This window comes from Nipponia nippon, unplaced genomic scaffold (genome assembly GCF_047370975.1).
Source record: "Nipponia nippon isolate SJK-2023a ecotype South Korea unplaced genomic scaffold, ASM4737097v1 scaffold_1, whole genome shotgun sequence".
Lineage (NCBI taxonomy): Eukaryota > Metazoa > Chordata > Aves > Pelecaniformes > Threskiornithidae > Nipponia > Nipponia nippon.
The window spans coordinates 92,983,252-93,005,131 of record NW_028262290.1 but is presented as its reverse complement, the minus strand read 5'-3'; the positions used below and the strand labels follow the sequence as shown (position 1 = coordinate 93,005,131).

The window sequence follows — 21,880 nt, the reverse complement described above, 5'->3', positions numbered from 1 at the left end:
GCCCTGCTTGAGACAGAAAGGTCAGGATGAGGATAAAGATGGAGTACTTTTTCCCCCCCATCCACCACCTTTCTGGCAAGATGTGAAAGAGAAACCTGTGTCACTTCATGGTGAAAGAGCATTACAAATCACATTCTACCTAGGTAAATTCCCCATCTCATTTCTAAGCATGGATTTTTTTTATTTATTTATTTGCTGCTTTCTTGAGCTGGAGTAAAATATTGCTATGGATTTATACAAAGCTGTTCTACCCTGTTCCAGGAGCTGACAACCCGTAAGCAAACGTGAAGCGACTGCTGAGTATTTTGAGAGACAGTACTTTTTTGTGTTAGGATGCTGTGGTGATAAGAACTAGGTAGTGTAAGTATGGATAAATATTAACTGACTGCATATGCTGCAGCACACAGTCATTTAGTGGTTTATGTGTGAAACCGTGGAAGGAAGACGCTGGAACACAGAGACCCTCTACTAGTTGGTGTGAAATACCTGTTGGTGCAAGGCATGATCAAGAGAAACACATTCTTAGGGTGGTTGCCTCTATGTTATATTCTTGTTTTAATTAAGCCTCGTCTGTTACACAGGACGATGTTTCCAATAGTGAAAATGTCTACCTGGCTACTTTAAAATTCAGCACGTTTTGTTCAAGTGGAAATAGTGCGGTCAATCACTAAGTGGAAACATAACCGAAGCGTGGGATCTAGGATAACTTGTTTCACAGACTGAAGGAGCGTTTTTAACGTTAGGCTCTCTTTCTGCTGGAAACATGTTTGTTAGCTGAAAATGTTGATGCTGTGATCATATGGCTCTTTCAATATCAAAAATAATGTCCAAAACAATTCTTCTGAAGCTTATTCTGATGTTGGCCAGTTAAGTGCTCCGTTACCTACTGTCCTGTTTCTGTCATAAAGAAATATTAAATTCAGATGTCTTTATAATGACAATTTCCTATTCTTCCCTGAAATAAATTGTGCCTTCTATGAATGTTTCTAGGAGGTTAATGAATAATTGACTACTGAGAAAAAGGGAAGATCCTTTTAATAGGCAATTGAATCTGGTGTGATGTATGAAAATTAATAGTTAGGCCTGGAGCTTTAAATGTGATATAAATAGCTTGGTGTAGATATACAATAATTAGACACAAAGATGTCCTTATTATTATCAATTCCAAACATTGTTATACATTTTACATGCATCTCCAAGTAACTTTAATTTGGTTTCCCAAACAATGAAGCTTACAGTTTATGTGTTTAGGACCTGTACTTGAATACAGGGACCCCTGTTACATTATTCATGTTTAGGTGAGGTAGAGGATACTAAAAAGCAGGTGTTTTTTTCTTTCTTTTTTTTTCCCCCTCCTTAACTTCTTTTTCCTTTTTGTTATGCCTGTGCAGGCATTTTTTCATATTGAAAAATCAGCTTTGAATCTTCGTATTTTCTAGGTAGGAGGAGTGTGCAATGATTGTTAAAATGAAAAATATTTTACAGCTGTTGCTTTTATGGTTGGTTTTATATGTTAGCTACTGATGAGCCAGTAACAAATGGTTGCAAGCCTTGCACGCCTACCCTTTTCCTTCTTTTCAGAGAACTTGGATATTTTTTGCTCCCTGCTCTCCTCTGAGCAGTGAACTGCATGGGGAGTTTTCCTGTTTTGAAGAAAGATTTGGAAATGAAGTTGCTACTGCACTTCAGATCTTAATCTTCTTTGCTGTTTGCAGATGCTTCTTCGCCAGTCAGCTGGGTCAATATTAAAACCAAGCTCTGCTGCCTAAAACCTGGAGACTACATCTATATCAGCGTTTCCAATTTCTCATATCTGGAGTTCAGAAATTGGCTATAAATTGAGTTCCCTGAAAGGGAGGAAGGCCATGCGTTACAAAGCTTAGCCGTCTCCTCGCCAGCCTGACGGTGAACCGTGCTGCCTGCCCTGTGCTGCACAGGGCTGAGCGGGGCAGGGGCTGATGGTTTGCCACCTTCTAATTCTGTGCTACCTGTGTTTGTCTTGTCCTTTTAGGAGCTTCCATATTACTTTCTGTCGGTCATAAGTGAATATATTAATGTGGTTAGGCTGGTACCTGGGTGTTGGTTTGATGATGAATTGTTATTACTGTTATTATTATTATTATTATTATTACTATAAAATTTTTATGGTGTTCTCAATCCCTCCCTCAATTCCCCATCCCCTGCCCCAAGAAAAAAAAAAACAAACCAACATAATTATCTTTTGCTTTGGTTTTTGTTGATGTGATTATGCAGGAACATTGCTGGTGATACCAGCACAGCAATGGAGATGGCAGCCTGAGAGTAACTAGCTCAGCAATTCTCAGGCTTTTAAATCCTCAGCCTTCCTGGATCCATTTGTTGTTTCCATTTCAAAGGTGGCCTGCCTTTTAGATGAGTTTATTTTAATCAAATGCATGTGAGTAAGTGGTGGGTTGTGGATGTGTTATTTATAGCCCTACAGTGTCAGATACAAAGTGACCTGAGCAACAGCTTCTGGCCAGGTTAAAGGAAAAGCCACCTGGGGGTGAAGGTTGTACTTAGGGTTTAACTCCGTGTAGGAAAAGGTGCAGGTGTGTATTGTCTGGATTTTGGGGCAGGGGAAACCCATTACTGGTAGTGAAACTGTTGGAGGTTGGTTGTCTGTTGTTGGAGTACCCATCCTCTGTATTTACTGGCTCTTTACCCTCGGGCAGTGAATGCTGGAAAATGCAACTAGGGGGGCTAGGGCAGGGGACTGAGTTGTAGCATACAGTGGAGCACATCTCACTGCACTGAGAGCTGCTAGTCTCTTGCTGGAGAGTGAAACAGCAGGCAAAAGCTAGCTAGCTGCTTTGTAATTTTTTTTCCTTCATGAAGAGGTCATTTTCTATTTCACCACCAGTGCACTTGTTCTGTGCAATGGATGCAGAGCAGGCAACGTAACAGGACCCTTCACCTCTTACTGCTCTGAGACTTGGTGGTATTTGCAGTCTCCCAGACCGCTGTGCTGCAACTATGTACAAAGTAGGGTGATTGCTGGGTGGCTTGGGCGCATCCTGCAGCTGTAATTTCCAGGGAGAGAGCGATGAGCTGGACTGCTGGGGGCTGCACACGCTCCAGGCTCAGCAGACCCTGACCTTCAGCATCGGTGGTGGACCCTGCAGGACACGGTGGCTGGGTGGTGAGAGCAACCCTGCAAGAGCTGCACCGAGGCAGGCGTGGAGCAGAACAAGTACCACAGCGATGCAGTCAGCCCTGCTCGCCGCAGGAAAAGCTCCCTGCCTCTCAGAGCTGTTTCCAAGGTCCTGCAAGCAGATCTTCAGCCACTGCAAGGGGAGACCACTTTTCTTCAGTCATTCCCTCCCATTTCTAATCTAGCTGAATGTATAATCTAGAATGAGATCCATTTCCTAAGATTGTTTATGCAAATAACAACGAAAAAATCTGTTGCTGGTAGTAGGGTACTTAACACCAACTCAAATTAAACCAGGAGAAATTTCAAGACAAGAGAAGCCTGTGGTGCTGATTCTTCACTCACAGATACTACCTATATACCCCGACTGATGGGCATCTTTTTCTGGGTTAAAATGAGGACTACAGTCTCACGTTTCTTTCACAGGCAAATTCTGACCCATTCAGGTATGCCTGTTAACAGACACAGATATCCCAAGCAACATAAAAACTCATAGTGACAAAAAAAAGATAAAAATAACATCGTTGAGTTTAATGTGCTAAAAAAATTAATGGTGCTTTTTGCTGGTGCATGGACACAGAAAGGAGTCATGGCGAAGGTGATTTTTTGTGATAGATGAACACAGCACATACTGGTCTGTGGCTCTAGCTCACCCTGAATGGAGGTTTTTCCATTGAAATGGTGATTGTAGGGGCTGGTTTTTTTTTGATGTTTAGAGTTATTGCAGCGTCGTAGGACAATGCAGCACCACACAACTCTGCAAGCACGTTCCCTCTGACGCTCTGGCAAGCTGGGTGCTGCCCGGCAGGCTGCAACAGATGCCCGGCACCTTGCCCACCTGCGAGTGGGTCAGGGTGTTGGGTCACCCAGCATTTGTGAACGCCCGGTGTTTCCTCTCCTTTGGGCGAGAGTTGGAAAGGAAGCCGGTTTATTTAGATAAGGGGTTTTTTTTGTTTACTTCTCTCTATTCTTACTCTTGGTAGCAATGGCATTCCTCCTTCCATATGAAACATCTGGCTAAATTACAAATGCGAGGAAGTGGCTGAAGAAATGGCTGAACTGAATTGCTGTTTATGGGGTGATTTTGTAGAATTTCCATCTTTTATATAGGAAGATCTGTTAAAAGAAGGAAACGGAGACAATAACGGAAGCTCCTGTTCTTAGAAACCTGCACATAAACTTGCCCCAGGGTGAGGCTGGTGTTCTGTGGTGAGGCCAGCAGTGAGTGCTGCAGGAGGGCACTTGCGGGTGCAAGCCGCTTTCTTGCCCATGGCGAGCGTGTCCACCCATCGCTCAGGAGCCTCCCGGAGCAGTCCCAGCGCCTGGTGGCTCCTGTCCGAATTCAGAGTTTTCCAGGATTTCCAGCTCTACCCCTTTTTTAGATGAGAAAAGAGTGATTAAACCTTCCCTATGGAAGCATCGTGCAAACAGGCAGGGATGTGTAAGGAGACTTGCTTGCTGTCCGGCTCCCGACAGCCTCATGCAGGGGCTTTCTCTGGGGGTCCGGCCGCTCCCAGGTGGGGAGCATCGGCAGAGCTCAGCGGAGCTGTGGTCACCCCAGGACAGGCTCTCCAGGTGCCCTCTCTCTCGTGAGCATAATTTCTTTTGCTCAAATCTGTGATCCTCAAATCTCATTGTTCAGAAGTTCCTCCAGTCCCTCAGTCAAACCTGAAGCAGACAAAGACCTTTTCCTTTTATGGCTGCCGTTTGAACAGTGAAAACTACAAAGAAAAATAACAAGGCTGGTTTTGTTACTCTAGTTCCTAAATTGCATAATATACCTATTCATCTTACATACATGATAGAAGCTTTTTGATTTGTAACTTATAAATTATTTTATTTTATTTTTTAGGACCTGTAGTTCTGAACAGTTTTGCTCCTTATTTTTATCACTCTCTTGTATTATTCCTCCTCACTTATTTATTTTTGCCCTTGGCTCGGAATTCCAGATGCGTCCCAATTATATAGCCCTTTGAGCTTTATCCTTCACTGAGCAAACGTCAGAGTTCAGTATAATAAATATGAGTGTTCTTTGGCAGCTCTCTCTGCATGTCTTTCATAGCTGAGGGGTTTACAGCACTTCCAAATGTCTTTAATTTTTTTTTTCTTCAAATTTTGATTAGAAACATCACTCAGCAAGACAGAGGAGCGGTTGTCTCTGCTTCTGTAAACATATATAAATGTAAGTGGACTGTTTTTGTTTTTTTTTTTTCCAAATTATGCCTGCACTTTTTTTCGGTAAGAACAGATCTTACAGATGTAGTTATTCTTAGTTCCCATGTAAACCAGAATGCCTTTTGGATATAGCTCTTTAATTGGTAACTTGGTAAAATCTGGATGTTAGGTACAAGGCTGTTTTCCTAATTGGACTGTGCAACTTGAAAGAGACGTTTGAAGCCAGGAATGTGTTCCTCCCTGTTCCCACAAGTTTTTGAGACAACAGCTTGTAGGTTTGTGGTGTGAATGACCTGGGGAAGGGCTTTGCCCTCTTCCCTGGGGATGCTCTCCCCCTGAGCCACGCGCCTGCAGTACGTGCCTGGTCCTGCTCTGGAGTCGGGGAGCGCGTGTCATCTTCTGTTGGATGCGTGGTTACCTGGGTTGGGAGACAGTCAAGTCCTTAAGATGTTTCTGTGGTGCTCATGTGGGGGGACACACACACGTGTACCTGCGGTGCGCTCAGGTTTGCTGCATGCCAGCAGGTACAAGGACTTGCCCTGGGGAGGTGCTGGTGTCCAAGCCCTGGGTGGTGGAGCCGAGAACCCCTTGTCACACCAGGAAAGGCAGGATCAGCCACAGAGCCTTTTTTCTCCCATCATCCAACGTTTTTCTCATGGATGGAAATCGTTGTCTAGTTTACTGTGTTCTTTTAAGTAGTTGGATACGGTTGCAAAGCACATTGGTGTTTGAACTGAAAACTGAGCTCAGCTCTTATACTTTTCCAATTCAGCCCTTTCTTTCTAATCTCTTCACCAGCTCTGCAAGAAGACCCAAAGGAAAATTTGGAAACCATAACTGAATTATTTCTGTTGGGTTGAGCCACAGAGTGATTTCATAGCTCAGTATGGGAAGGAAATCTGATATGATGAGCTGGGGACAATTGGCCTATAGTTTCGTTGTCCCCCCCCTCTACGGCCACCATCTCCTTTCTGCCATACTTCCTCTCTCTCCCACCCCCTACACGTCTCTCTTGCTACAAAAGCAAAAGTAAATAGGGGAGATTCTTCTGATGGACCTGAAGCTGCTCCCTAAGCAGGGGAAATCTAACGCCACGTGCCTTGCTCCTCTGATGTTGCATGCATAGGAAGCACCACATAAAAGTCATGTTGTCATTTATGTACTATAAGCAATTTAAGTATTGCTGCACAAACAAAAATATGATTATCTTAATGGAGAAACTGCTTTCTGTGTGCATTTGTCTTCAAAGTAAGTAGCAGAACTTACTGGAGAGACAACGTCCCCCAAATCCTCTGACCTTAAGAGCAACTTAGCCGTACCCAGGCAAGGTGAGGTCTATACCAGGCTCTGCCAGCTGGTCTCCTAGGCAGTATTACCTCTAACCACAGGCCTTGTCTTTGACTTTGCACCATCACAGGTACAGTGAGGCACCACTCAATAGGAACTGCCATTTGAAACGTAGAGAATCACACAGAAAAATACTTAGGAATTGGTAGGAAAGGTTAGCAGTCATTCGCCTGCCAGGGGCATGTATACATCTTCACAATTTTAGCTGTAGTTGTGAAGTGTACAAAGTTTACTAATGCTGTAATCAGAACAAGTTAAATCCCCTTCTATGAACTGCAACAGGATTCTTTCCAAGGAGCTCGGTTTCCTTTTAATGTTGTGTTATTAATTAGCTCAGCAATTCGTTCTGGTTTTATTTGGAACAAATCAGTGAGTGTTGCCATCTTTGAACTCTTCTGTAAGTGGCAGGAGTTTTCTTGAAAGAGGTCTTTCACTGGAGAAAAGCGAGCATCCTCCGTGGGAGGATGGCTTCTGCTTGGCGAGATCAGTGTATTCCCAGCCTACTTGCCAGCCTCCACGGAAGGAGGATATTAAGAAATGTGATCTTTCTCTTTTTCAAAGTTATTGCAAAGCGGTAGGAGGTTTTCCATCCATTCAGCAGAAATATTTAGCTCTTACCACAGTTTTATCAGGATATATTAGTATTTTACCCTTGTAAAGCTATATATTCTTCTTGTCTGGGAGATACTCTTGAACAAACTCATCCATTTTTCAGGGATGATCCTGGGAAAACTTCAGATCCCAGTCGGTGTTTTTAGGTGGTCTGGATTGGTATTGCATGGACATCCTTAGCACAGCAATTTCCATGGAAATATGAGGTGCTGGAGGCCTTATCATGCCAGTTGCCCTTGTATTGTTCTTCACCGTCAAGTCAGGTTTTACCAATTCAAGAAATTCTGGTGCTTCAGGGGAAAAACTTTTCACAGATGGTATTTGTAAAGATAGCAGGGAAGAAATTTAAGGAATGTTTAAGCTTTGGCAATTATGAGATTATTTTAATTATGTATGTGACAGCAGCACGTGAGGGACATTCCACCGCTCTCACCTCTGTGTGCACAACTATAGGTGCTGCCCTCCTTAGTTAACCTTGGCTTGAAACAGAGATGTGCTTGAAGAGGGCCGGAAAGGGAATGCTCTTTCCCCAACAAGTTTACTGCACTCTCATTGAACTCATTGAATTATGTTGTTTGCTGCAGAACTGCCCCGCAAACCAGCCACAAGCAGACCCCACCATACAGAGCACTCCTCGTGCGCAGAGTGGTGGAAGGTGTCCTATACAGCATACGCTTCATGTATTTAATATAAAGAATAAAAGCCTGTAGTAAAAACTTAAGACTTCATTTTGAATGAAAATTGTGATAACTTTAATAGCTTCAGGAAGCAGGTTTTTTCCCAAGGTTGGATGTCATAAGTTTTTCACTTTAAAACCAGTTGACCAAAAGGAAATCTTCACTGGTCTTTCCTTTTTCCCCTAGAATATATATATATATTTTTTTTTTTCCTCCCTTATGGGAATGTTACTTGGAAAATAAAAGCTCTTTGGGAAATGGAAGAGGAAAAACTATACTTGTGCTACTTCTAACTGTGGATTGGCTGCTTTTGTATCAAAAGGAGTTTTCTCACCACCTATATACTACCACAGCTTCATTTTTTCTTTTTGTATTGTCACAGATTTAAAATTAGAGGAGACTCCACCAGGGCCCTTCCTGCTTGTGCCGATTCTGGTGCAATGGTTGCGTGCACTGGTCGGCGTGGTCCTCGCTCGGCGCGTGGGCGTTCCCATTCTTTCTGCCTGCCTTTGCCTTCCCCAGACCCGTGGCAGGTTTGACGCTGAATCCCGGAGACAGAGGACTATTAATGCGAAAGTTGCCCTGTTAGTTTGAGCAGCACTTCCTTCTCCAGTGAAAGCACCCAAAATATAATGGCTTATTGGCTCTGAATCTCCCAAGCCCCACTTTCATAGTGTTCATGAAACATCTATCCAGAGTGCCGGGCGTAAATCTTTAAAAACAAGGATATCCCAGGAGCCAAATGTGTGACAGCCTTTCACAAGCACGCTACTAATTGCTTTTGATTAAATCGCCCGCATATCTGCTGGCCCTTGGCTCATGCTTTCAGCTGGTGCTGTGGTATTGCGGGCTCTCCCCGACGCTGGTGCATCAGGTCCTCTGACATGGCACCGGATTCTTCAGAGCATCACCCGGATTTCCACTGATTGCTTTTGACATCAGAGGGGAGTCAGGGAAGGAAAAGGGACTAGGGGCTTTTGCCTTTGCAATTATATACACATATATATATACACACAGATCCATACATATGTGTGTGTGTGTTTATACGTGTATGGGTTTACAACTGTATGAGAGTTTAATAACCACCCACCCAAATGTTTGCTTAGACTCTGTGTATGTAGACATTTGGAGGGCTTGTTACTAAGTTTACACAAGCTAAAGGAACAAGGTGCTTTCCTGGGGTTGTGCCTCTGGCGTGCGGTACTTCACACAAGCCATCCTTCTTTGGTCCAGGGGAGGGTATGCAGGGCAGGCGATGCTTTATTAAGACCTAAGGAGCACCAAGAACATTTCTTGGCCATTCATTTAAAGGTTTTCTCTGTGCTTGTCTTTTCTGCTTGGTAAGCTGGGCTGTGAACAGCTTGAGGCTCCCGTGTCAAATTCTTGCTAGCAATATGCAGTTCTGCTGGGAATATGCTCAAATCCGAGGCTTGGTGCATTTATTCACTCATCCAACAGCGTGACAGTAATGGTGGAAAGCTCCTGCCTGCAGAAGCATCTCATGTGGGATCAGTGCTTGGGGAGAGAGGGGCTGCCTCTCGCTACCCTGCTGCCTTAGAGAGCTGGGAAATGTTTAATAAACCTGAAACAAGGTGTTAGGCTGTTCTTTCTTTGTTCTCGTCTATTTGAGGACCATCATCCATCTGGAGGTTGCAAACTGATATTTAGAAATATCTGCTGTTAGGATATTATTTGCCACTTGGTTAATTAGGAGGTTGCAGTACAGATTTGCAGCTATTGAATGTCTTCTCTCTTCTTATTTTAAGTGGCTACAATATTGTTAAAAATTCACTAACAAATACAGATGCAGAACCCTTTCATCTGAAGCATCAAAGAAAATGAGCTCCTCTGACACCTCTCACACCGGTTTTTGTTTCAGCTGCTCTCATTCATTCCTGTCAAAAAGATGCCAGTTGTGATTTAGATCCTGCCAGGAGCAAAGGGGCCAGCTGTTGTTCGATTTGCAAAATATTCCTGTGATAGGCTGTGCATTTCCTTTAGAGCAAGCCACCTTTTCGGAACAAGGAAGAATCTGAGAGATTTCTGTGCAATCTTAGTTTTGTGCAAAAATAAACAAATATTGACATGGATTTGGAGAGTCTGTTAATGCGGAGTTAGGAAGTTATAGACCAGAGTTGGAAGACAATTGTTTTTTATAAATAATAGTTAACATATATGAGGACATATCTCATGGCAAAGCTTTTTTCATCACTGCTGCTGCAATCACATTTAAATTAAGTCATCTTTATTCTGAAATTAGCGTGTTCTGTATCTACCAGTTGCTTACACTCTTTGTCACTGCTGTTTAGTTTTCCAGGGCTATCCTCCTGGTTTTGTTTCATAATGCCATTATTCACGTACAGGAACTGTCATCAAAAATCACTGTTGGCTGGGAGCTGCTGCATGGCAGCAGCAGAGATGCTGCTGCGTTCCTCTGGAAGTAGGATAGATGGCAACTGCAGTACCACAAATGTGATTTAACATTTCTTTGTTTTTATTACTTCGTGAATGGCAGGCAGCGTGCTATGTTAAAGGCTTCTTACGCAGTCAGCCATCTGTTTTGTAAGATGTTGTTTGTCTTGTGCAATGTAAAACTCAGCAAATACAGATACTATGAGCTGAACGGAGGAATGGTGCATGCTCCCTTCGCTCCCTTCTCTGCTGCTGATGCTCCCTGGGAGCCAGCTTGGATCCAGAGCGGGATCGCAGGCATCGCTGCGTCCCACACGGCGGCCAGGAAGCCACTGCTTGGGGTCTCCTGTGCCTGGAGGAGCCGAGCTCGCCCTTGCCCTGCCCAGCTGCCTGCTGCGAGCAAGCCTGGCCCCGGGAAGGGGCTCTGCTGCGTGTGCATCCTGCCCGGGCGGTCCCCAGCTCCTGCGGCTGCATTCACGGGGGGCGAGTGAACGCCCTGCATCGAACCTGGGCTGGTTCCGTGTCTGTGGTCCAAACCCTCCACCTGTGGGTAGCTACAGGCTGATTGCAGCTGGGAGGAGAGCTCCTCCTGAAATATCCTGACATAGCTGAGCAATAACAACAGGCCTGAAATCGGTTACTTATTTGTGTCTTACAGGAGAGAGTCAGGTGTGTGGAAAGTAAAGAGAGGGAAGGTTGCACCTTGTGTTTTGGTTGGATTTTGGATGAGACGTGTAGCCGTGTTTACTTTTTTCATGCTATGCCTCTCTATGCACGTTGTAGTGTTCACAGCAGCAGAGGCTAAGTAGTGTATCTAAAAGGTATTTTGCCTAGCATCAGTTTTAGCACTATCCTGGTACTTGTGTACAAGATGAATGTCTGATCTAGTTTTGGTAAGAAAGATATCTATTCTGATTTGATATCTATCTGATAGCTCCATCCAGTAGACGTGGGATACCTATCCTGGTCAGAAATGAAGAGTGGCACTGCGTGTCTGGTGAGGTGTCACGCTGGCTGCCTGCCCTGGAGCCAGCCTGATGGCTCCGTCACCTCGGGTTATCTCAGTGCACAGACGACTGATTTGACACACATAAAAAGTGTTAATTAGATATAAATGGCGGGCTAGTGTATGTTTAAAAGAGCCCCCTGCCAAATTCTCTGCTGTGTAGAGAAGTACCCTTGAAGGAGCACTGTGTCACTTCATAGACGTATTTTAGAACAATGTTTGTCCTGCTGTGCTGTTGGGGGAAAATAATCCCATTTTTCTTACTTGGCCATTGGAGGTTCAGTCTATTACTGCTGTCTTTGCTTGGCAGTGGATTGGATTTCTCCAGAGAGGAAATTAGATTTTTTCCTTTCCTTCCACTCTGTCTCTGTCCTGTGTTTACATCAATTGGCAGTTGTCTGTGCACTGCGGTGTGCGTGATAACCTGTCCTTCCACGCGCTGCTTCATTTGCTGTTCTCTCATAAACTGTATTTACACCTGGTGCTTCCTCCCTTACTTCTAGTGACAGCAAAGACGATCAAGGAAAAGTGTTCCGTCTCTAAACTCAGCCAGGAGCGAGCGCGGGCTTAACCTGGGCCGTTTCAGCCAGCGCTGAATCAGAAGTGCGCTAATTGGGATGAGAAGTGTTCCGTAGCTCATGGGTAGGGCTTGCAGCTCTTAGAAATCTGTGTCTAGTAACGACCTAGAAATTTGGGTATATAAGCAGATATGCTGGATTTTATTTATTTACTTCTCCCCTTAGCAGCCAGCTGCAAACTTAAAGGCTTGTCTGGGAGTTATTAGTAGTTTTTGCTGCAATTTTATCTGGTCAGCGAGCCATGTTATTCTAGGAATATCCAGAGAGGTGATCTCTTTACAGCAGAGTGCAAATTCCACGGGGAGTGTTGGAGGAAGAAGAGGTCCCTGAGGTTTGAGAGAGCTTGGTGGGAATTTGGAAAGACGGCAGCAGCGGGGACGGGGTCGCCTCCCAGCAGTCTTCAAGATCGCCGTGACGGAGCTTGTCGTGCCAAAAGGCTCAGCTCGGGGAGTGCTGTGGTGGTGGGACATGCTGGAAGTGCTGAACAGCTTGGAAAACTAAGTGCTGTGGAATTTTTTTTTCTTCCCTTTTGTGCTCTGTTGAAAAGCAGACTCCAAATGCAAAATCCTACCTTAGGGCCACAGCCTGTGCTGTTCTCTTGACTGAGCTGAGCGGCTGCTGGGGCTGAGAGGCAGACACAGCCCTGGGGCTTTAGGGTGCTACCACCACTGGGAATTTCTGGTGTCCTGCATTTTACACCTAAAACTGTGTTGCCTGAGCTTTCTTCTGCTCTTGTTCATCTGAGTCTGATTGTTTTCTTCCATTTTGGGGTAGGGGAACATCTTGAGGGGTCCTTAGAGGGAGGGAATTAAGAGTGATGGGTATATAGTAATATGGGGGAAACTGTCAAAAATCATGGGTTTGTTGTTTTGTTTTGGTTTTTTATTATAACGTGAAACTGTGAATGTGAATCTAGAATCAGACTGTCTCCTCGGGGACTTTTTCAGTGGGAATGCAGTTGCTCAGACTTCAGGTGCTTTGTCCTGGCCATTTTCTCTGAGGGATACTCCTGTATAATTACAGTCTTGGTGGCTCACAGACTGAAACTGGGTGGGGAGAGAAAACTGCAAAGGCACAAAAACCAGTCAGCTTGTGGTTTCTGACAGAGCGCTTGGGCTGCAGTGCAGGAATTGCTTTGTGTTTTGGGATTGGAGATGGGGGAGTGAATGCTGGAGGGTTGTTCAGGCAGTGTGATTTGACCTCTTTTTCCTCTTGGTATATTATTTGCAAATGATTTACAACTTTTTTTTTTTCTTTAAATAAAGGCGTTTGCTGTTCATCCTTGTGCAAATATCCTATGAGAATAAATGTCAGCCTTTGAAGACAAACGAGAAGGTTTCTGAAACCTGAAACAAATTATTTGTTACTAGTGCGCAAGTGTAAGAGAAAGGATGGGATGTGGCCCTTAGTCCCTTCGTGGCGATGGCAGCTCACCCGGTGGGGTTTGGAGGAGGTGGGCTACGCAGGGCCATGCTCTGTGGCAACATGAGCTGGTGTTAACCCAGTGTTAGTGCAGTCCTCCCTGGTCACCTGTTCACGTGTCCGTCTCCTCCAGACCAACTGCTGCTTCCACAGCTGCAGGCGGAGAGGGTGGGAGAGAGGAGCTGGCTGGAAAGTGGAGAGGGCAGCGTTGCAGATGTCAGGCCACGGCATACTTGAATAATTTTAACTCAATTTCCCATCCTCTTTTCAGAAGAGGTTGCCTGAAAAATTGCTGTCAATGGTATCAGCCCGGGCCTTTTTCCATCCCAGTGCCAGGGAGAGGAGAAGCTGTTAGCAAAGGCTACACTTGCTTTCCGATCTAAAATCGATGTTCCCCTTGTCACCAGTGCCGGTTGCATTTGCTGTGGGTAACCGGTTGTTTGACCTGTGGTTTTATCATTCCTTTCTCAGCTGATGCCCAGGGGCAGCAACCTCATGCACGAGGGAGCAGCTCTGCACGGGGTGGGGCTGAGCCCCCGTGGCATTGCAGAGGCTTCTTTTCTGTAAATCCCAGCCTTTTTGGTCAGCTGTCGGGGACAATTGATTTTGGTGTGGAATAATCTGGAGCTCTGTCATCTTTTGCAAACTATTTCTAGGTTTCTGAAAACTAAAAAAAGCAAAACCTTTCAGGACTAATGGCTCTCTGCAGACACTCCAAAGATGTGTGCGGATCCAGGATGTGCCATACCTTATCCACCTACGGCCTGACTCCAGAAACGTCTTCCTTTCTGCTCCGCTCCCTGGGTTCTTCCAGGCACACCTATTTCCAGATGAGGCACATAAATGGCATGCACCAGTTCAAGTACCATATAATTGTAGTGAATTAATTCACTGTTTATACGCAGCTTCTTTTTGGCAAAACTGCAGGCACGCTTGCCAAAGGGCCTCCCAGCGCTTCATGTGCTCTGTGGAATGGACTGCTTTCGCCTGTGAAGGCTTGTTCAGGCTTTCCCTTCTTTCTAACGAGAGTCCCAAAGGGCTACGCAGGCGGAACACAGCAGGAGTGAGGGAGAGGAAGCGAATCCCGTTTAAAGAAAAGTAATTTCAGTATTCCAAAACCTGCTTGGCAGATCTTACCCGATCTGACTCCAGTGGTGTGCTGTGGGCTGGCTCCTGTAAAATAACAATGAACTTCTCATTTTCAGTTGTTTCTTTGTTTTCGTCTGTCAAGAAAATCTTACTGCAACCTTGTTGCTGTTGTCACATAGCTTGCAGTGTGGATCGAAGGAGGACTTGCATGTGACAACGTTGCCTTCAGCCCATAGTTTTCCTGGTCCTAAAAACTACTTACTGTGCTTTTTAGACATGTTTGGAAAACGCTGCAGGTTTGAAACCTCTGTTGGACTCTGTATTCACCTAAGGTGCAAGAGTGTACCCCGACAACCTGATTGTTAAAGCTAGATGGTCAGAAAGGCTGACCAAGCTCAAAGCCCTGTAGGTCCATCAGCATCTGAGGCAGCTTTTCTCAGGCCAGCATCCATCGTGAAACTCAACTCTGAAACCCAAGGGCTGCCCCTGCTCTGGGGGGAGCATACCAGCGAGGGAAGCCAGCCCAGGGCATCTCCAAGGCTGCCTGCAGAGGGAAGTGTCGGGGACAGAGCCCTCTTCAGCGGGGGCTTTTCCCTCAGCACGCACATAGAAGGTGTAACTAACACATCCTAGGGGTGCATGTGGCTCTCTTAGGGGTCAAGTAGGGCCATTGCTGCAATGCTAGGGGTAGGCAAAAAGGACAATGTATGAAGTAGCAGGGGCGCCACTCTGAAATCTGTCCTCTTAGTATACCAAAAATGTTGGTTTGAAAGTCCCTTTCTTGAGCTTGACCTTTGTCACTAGGAACAGCCAATATAGCTGCTGTGGTTCTTATTCCCTTGGTTAATATTTGAAAATATTTCCCATGGAATTTCTGAATAACTCAGTGAGAGACTATATAGAAGGACAAAGTTTCCCCCCCCCCCCAAAGTCTCTAAGTAGGCAGACTTTACACAACCACACTCATTCTCTCACTGATATCATTCATGCATTCTCTCACACCCATGCACTCACAAGTACCAAGGCGTAAGTCCACATGGTCTGGCCAGGGTCACTTGTGTGACACGGGACAAGAGGCCATGGCTGCTGCGTCCTCATCACATCCTTGAGGTTGTTCTTGGCAGGCAGCAAACCAGTTTGGGGTTGCTTTTCATACCCTTTAGGAATTGATGATGTTTACAATTTTTTGCTTCATTTTTTTTTTTCTCATCCCTCATAATTTTCAGGCAAACTTAGTGAATTTCTGTTCTCTTCTTTTTTCTCATAGTCTTGATATTTTATGACTCCAATCCTGTTCTTCATCTTCATGATACCTTGTCTGTAGGTCAGGTTGTTCCTCCTCCTTTTGTTACTGGAATGAAATGAAATCAGAGGTAGGGTGCAATCGGCACAATGGGCATGTGCCATTCCTTTAACCTGTGCTCTGCCCATCCTTCTGGTGCCTGCGTGCTTGCTCTCGCACATGCATACGCTCATACACGCACACAGGCAGTTACTTTGCCTTTGTTCATCACCGGTTTTAATACTTCTGGTACAAATTGCTGCGTGCAGACTCATGGGGTAACGTATCGGCCCCAGCGCTGTTTCTTCCATGCCAGAACTCTGTGCATCCTGCGTGTTAGTAGTGGGGTTACTTTGAATGCATTAACCCCCCAAAATGCTTGAATCCCTTGTAAGAAGGGGCATAGTTCACACCAGCTGTCCCTGTGGCAGGTTTTGAGGGGTGTGAAGCTGCTGAATATTGATTTGGTCACTTCTGCAGTGGAAGGACAAATAGGATAGGGCCCGAAAGGAGAATTTCTACACTTTATTTCTGTGTTTTCCAGCCAGAGGCATGTGCTGTGCAGTGAGCCTCGTGAATTCAGTGTCTTGTGTCTGTGATGCCTGTGGGGCCCGGGTCTGCACCACACGTATGGTGAGGCGATTGCCTTCAGCCTGGGTTGTACTTACGGCATGTGTGGAACAGTTCTGCCATAGGGATTGACTCCCACTTCTGCGCTTGTGATGCTCACTGTTACTGGGTGTCTACCGAAGGTGGGAAAGTCTGTCCCACGTGTCCTGGGCATGTTTGATTTCACTGCCCAAGTACTGCAGGACTGCTTTGTGTACAGATTTCAACTTGCCCATATGATCGCTTGCCTGGGACTTGCGGAAATTAGGCAACTGAGTTGGATCTACTGCTCTGGCTGTGCTGCCTACAGTAGAAATACTAGGCAAGAAAGCAAAATGCTTTCCATGCCTGTCTCCTTGCCCACACAAAATGTTCCAAGTAGAGCAAACAGATGTATCCAGGAGTTTTTGGTACCGATGGTAATTGCCATGATTTGTGTGTATGACAAGGGTTTATTTGATTCTCCATGCTCCACAAAGTAGTTGAGGTGGAAACCACTGAGCAAGGGAGCTGAAGATTTCTTGCTGGATTTGCTGCGGGTGGATAAAGCTGATTTCTGCCTTGTAGTAAGTTTGTGCAAGTTGGTAATTTGTCACGTGAACTGGGTAAAAATTGTTGCGGCCGCAGAGACCTTGTGCCTGGGTGCATTGTGGCACCGGTGGGAGCATCAGCTGGGTGCAGGGTGCCTTTCCTAGGGCTGGAGCAGAGGTGCTACAGTGGGCGGCTTTGCTGGCAGAGGTGGGAAAAGGTTGACTGCTAAATGCTTGCTAAAAACTGCAGTGCTGCATCTTTTATCATATAAAATTGATGTGAGAGATGTTGGAAAGTCAGTAGGCTGTCCTAATATGTAGAACATTTCGATAGAGATGTGATATTTCATATACACGGAGCGCCTGCTGATGTCACTTGAAAGTCACACTCACCCAGCTACAGCAGGGATTATCTTTTTGTGTTCTCCAGCTTTTTTAGAGGAAAGGGCAAAAATTGATCATATGCGTGTGATTATCCAGAGAAGAAAATAGACGCTAAACAATCTCTGAAGTTATTTCCTTTCTATACAATGAATAACTGCTGCATATGGAGTTACGTACTATGCACCAGTGACTTAATAAAATATAATTTTATTATTTGGATGCTTCTTTCTGACTTCATATAAAAGTTGTTCTCCTCTTTGGTTAATTTTTTTTCTCTGATACTAACCTAAGCAATGCAATTGAAATGCCAAAGCCTTACCTAGCTAATGCAGACTTCCCGTTTCTATAGCAACAAAACTCGTCCTTGTACTTAATGAAGGAATATTGGAGTGTGAGTAACTGGGACTTTAAGGTTTAGAAAAACAAACAGAATGACTTTATATTTGAAGATTAGGGAAATAAAACGGAAGTGACCTCTTTGCATAGAATAAAAAAATCGCCTAGGCTTGGGATACTTCATTAGTAAGAATGAAACCATATTAATGTAATAAGGAGCTCTATGTTTTAATCTTGTTTTTCTAATGAAAATGTAAAAGGCTTTTATAGCAAGTAAGAGTCTTTGAGGGTTTTTTCCCCCCCTTTCTTTTCCAAAGCTGCTGTGTTTGTGGTTAAGCTAATGAAAATTTGGACCGCCTTGCAATGGATACATTTTCCTTCTGTACTGGCAAAAATCCATCGGTATTTTTCTGTTGTTGGCTGAAAAGAAAGGCAGGGGGGAAAAAACAATGTGTGGTGTTTAATCCTACATTTGGTCTGCAAGCTAGTTCCTGGTCAGCTAGTTTAAATCTGTGTTACAGTGATAAATGCTTAACAAGCTACAGATGAGTGAGTGAATGAAGGAGCAGCTGTCATCCCTTCCTATTGTCTTATGGCTTTTCAATTACAATTTTAACAACCGTTAAATTCTAATTTAAAACAACCGTAGGAAACATCCCAAGGAAAAGCAACAATGCTGACAGCAACATATCACTAATGTTTACAAGCTATGTTTCTGTATCAGCGTGCTGATAAGTACTACACAACATTTGTGGCAGGTTAATTGTGCTTAATTATTAATCTGTAGAAGTGAATGCGGGCAAATGGGAAATATGAAATAGGGGCTTCTATTGCAATCTCACTGGCAAAAAAAATGTTTGAATATATTTCCACAAGGCAGTCCAATTTTTCTGCTATTTCTTCTGTGATTTTTTTTTTTAAAGCTGTGATTCTGATAAATTCATCTTTATTTCTGAGGACTAAATAAAAGGTAGCCAGGGTTTAAGGAAGCTTTTATCTACTGAATGCACTTGTCACAAGGCAGCTGAGACAACCGATGATACCAGTGATGGCAGTAAATTGCCCCACAGCAAAAGGAAGGATGGAGGACAGGATAAGACAGATGGAAGGCTGGGTTGTTTGAAAGTTGATCAAGATTAGCTATTGTGAAAACAAAAAGCAAACCCAGAAACGACCCACTCAGCAAAATCCAGCTTGAAACTGGCTGAGTCGTAGCATGTTAAACTGTGGGCAGGTGGCATCCCGTATGAGCTGGGCAGCTGTATCCTGCTGAGAGCTGCGCTCTCCTGCCTCCCAGCAAACTGATTGGAAAGGCATGCGGTGTCTCTGAGAAATGCGAAAAGGCTCGACCCAAAATCTTTGGATTGTATTTTAGCTTATGTTCCCCTCAAAAAACCAAACATCTTACAATTTGGTAAAATGCTTCCCTAGGCAGAGACTGAAGGAAAGCTGACGATGAGGATACAGCAGGTCTGCAGGAGATGCAATAGGTGTATGGAAGTTGCAATATTTGCCCCACGGCCAGCTGTTAATGGGCTTCTCTATTGCTGCTAGGGTATTTGAAGCCTAAAGACAGGAGGAAACAAGATTTATCTGCTTGTGCATAACTTTGGCCAACGGTCTAGAAGGACATTAACTCCCTGAAAGTTTCATAAAGAGATGCTCTGTGGGTGCCTTTGCTGGTGGGGAGCTAATGCGTTTGCGTGTGCTCTGTGTTTCAGGGATAGAGCTCTGTCCTCCTGGGCACCGGTTCATGATCACCATGGTGGCGAGCTTCATCGAAATGGCAGGGCAGTTCCTCATGCCGGGGCTGGCTGCCCTCTGCAGGGACTGGCAGGTCCTCCAGGCAGTCATCATCTGTCCTTTCCTGCTGATGCTGCTTTACTGGGTGTAAGTACTTCTTCCTCCTGTCGGGTCAAAGACAACGCGAGCTCCTAATGTTGGACTTGGGAGGTGCTTTGCTGCCTGGAAGTGTATGTGCTTCACAATACATATGAGCCTTTCCCTGTGTTGTTACATTCACCTTTTGCAAATACTTGACTTTGAAATAAGAAATAACAACTTTATAATTGATCATAGCACACACAGAGGTTACGTGCTGCGACGTGGTGGGAACTCAGGAGATGGTCCTCTTTCATTGAGCAGCAAGTTGTACTTTGCTATTATTCTGGCTGTTACTCTGCCTTTAAAGATGCAAACAATTCTTGAGAGGAAGCCTCTCAGCCGAGCTGTTGTCAGATTGCGGCTGCACAGCTAAATTTTCCCTTAAAACCTGTATTGTGGTTCTGGGCTGTCACTGTTGGTTTCTTTGGCCTGGGTTAGCCAGGCTAGGTTAAAAATAACGTGTGTCAGCTCTTGAACGAGCACACTTGGACGTCTTGTGTGCATGAGGTAGCCAGCCCTGAACCAGACTGCCTGCTCGGTTTTCGCCCGGATTAGCGCACACTGTGCCGACGCCTGGGTGGCCGGTCTGCACTGGGCAGCGGCTCGGGATCGTTCCTGCCGGGAATCCTCCCCTCCTGGCTGCTCCTACTCCTCTCTGCCCGCTGCAGCAGCGGCACTGCAGCATGGGTACGGCTGTCCTGAGAGAAACAGGGTGCCTCTCACCTTGGAGGTGGTGCCGATTCCGTTCCCACCAGGACTCTATAAATCTCCCAAAAAAGTCTGTCTTTGTTGTTCTGTCTTAATAGTGACACGCAGTGGCGGCATAACACAACAGAGGCTTACGAGAGCAGTGTTGTACAAAACCATAACAGTAAGAACACGCTAGATCATTCATTTTAAAGATAACTATAGCATGACTAAAATATTTAGTTGTCGTACACTGAAAAAAAATGAGGAAAAAATGCCACTGCACTGTGCAAGACCAAGTTGTTTATGTACGGTGGGGGGCCAAGCTGCCAGTTGTAATGCCTGACAAGTTGCAACATGTGAAATCTTGTTACAGTGTGTAACAATTTTTAACAGTTATATCTTTTTCTATTAACGCGTGAAGGCCTTACAGAGTTCCCCTGCATTCATGATGGTAACCCTCAGCGGGGATTTCATCGTTTATCCCCGAGGTAGACATGCCGCAGCTTGGGCTGAGGACAAAACGCGGCACACCGGGAAAAGTTACAAATCCTTTACAAGATAAGGTTGTTCCCCCCCGGCTCCCTGTTTTCCAACATAAAACATCTAAATAGTCTCATCTTGTCAGTGTTAATCTTGATGATGAATAAGCTAAAGTGTTCTTGTTAATGTATGATACTGTTCTCCCAAACCTGCCATATGTTATACACATGCAAACACGCACATGTGCGGGTCTGCTCCAAAACCTCCTATTGGGATGCCCGCCAGCTGGAAAGCATTATATCCAGCACTGGGTAGAACCCAATATCAAACATAACGTTTAGAGATATTTGCGTCCAATAGGATAGTATGATAGTATGAAGACGCCTAACAAACGTGACAAACGACATGGACAGCAGTAACCCCTCAGCAGTCTTCTGGAGGCAGCACGTTTTCCAGGTGGCTGTTGCTGTTTCCATTGCTGTTGAGAGGTCGTCCCTGGGTGACATTGAAAGCAATAGGAAATGCTAACATTTATTTCCTAATCTTCAAGAGCTTTGCAGCTTTTTGGCTGGACAGGACAGGCAGACCACGCAAATAGATTCCCCTTATATAATGTGTGATATGACAGCTTGATAAATAGTGGTAACAGCCAAAGTAACAGGATTTGCATTGCCCGGGGTTTTTGCATTTGCGGAAATGGACTCTGTTTAATTATACTGTCGGTACAGTATGCACTTTTCTCTTAGTCTTTTCTCTCCCATCTGTTGCATATTCTCTGGAAAGCGCTACCGTTTTATTACCTCTTTCCTTTCCTCTTTCTTCCCCCAGCATTGTGTTGGGGAATAGAGCGTGGACCCTCAGCATATGTTGCAGATGAAGGAAGAAATCGAACTGATTTGTAATAAAAGAACTGGAAAACCGCGCTGCTTATTAATTCCCCGTTGTGTACCTAAAGCAGTGAGTTCAATAACAGATGCTGCGATAGCCCCTGCGCTGCCTCCTTCTTCCTCCTTGCTCTCTTTCCTTCCATCTCCTGCCGTGAGAGAGCTGTTTGCCCCTCCATGCTGGGGCTTAGCCCTCTCCTACCTATAGATTTGCCCTGCTCCCAGGCTGTACCATCCCCAGGAGGTGGGTGGCTGAGTGGAGTGGGAAGCTGGGCATGGATTGGGGAAAAGGGGGAAGCAGCAGGTCTGTC

At 45.0% G+C, this 21,880-nt stretch overlaps 1 protein-coding gene across 3 annotated transcripts in view; it reads left to right on the top strand.

Moving 5' to 3' along the window:
* The window catches only part of SLC22A23 (solute carrier family 22 member 23), a 118,446-nt gene that overhangs the window by 62,894 nt on the left and 33,672 nt on the right, over positions 1-21,880 (top strand). For all 3 annotated transcript variants that reach the window (XM_087762576.1, XM_087762584.1, XM_087762581.1), the window contains exon 4: positions 19,353-19,521. In XM_087762576.1, the coding sequence (XP_087618702.1) occupies positions 19,353-19,521 (169 nt within the window). The remainder of the gene's footprint in view (positions 1-19,352; positions 19,522-21,880) is intronic.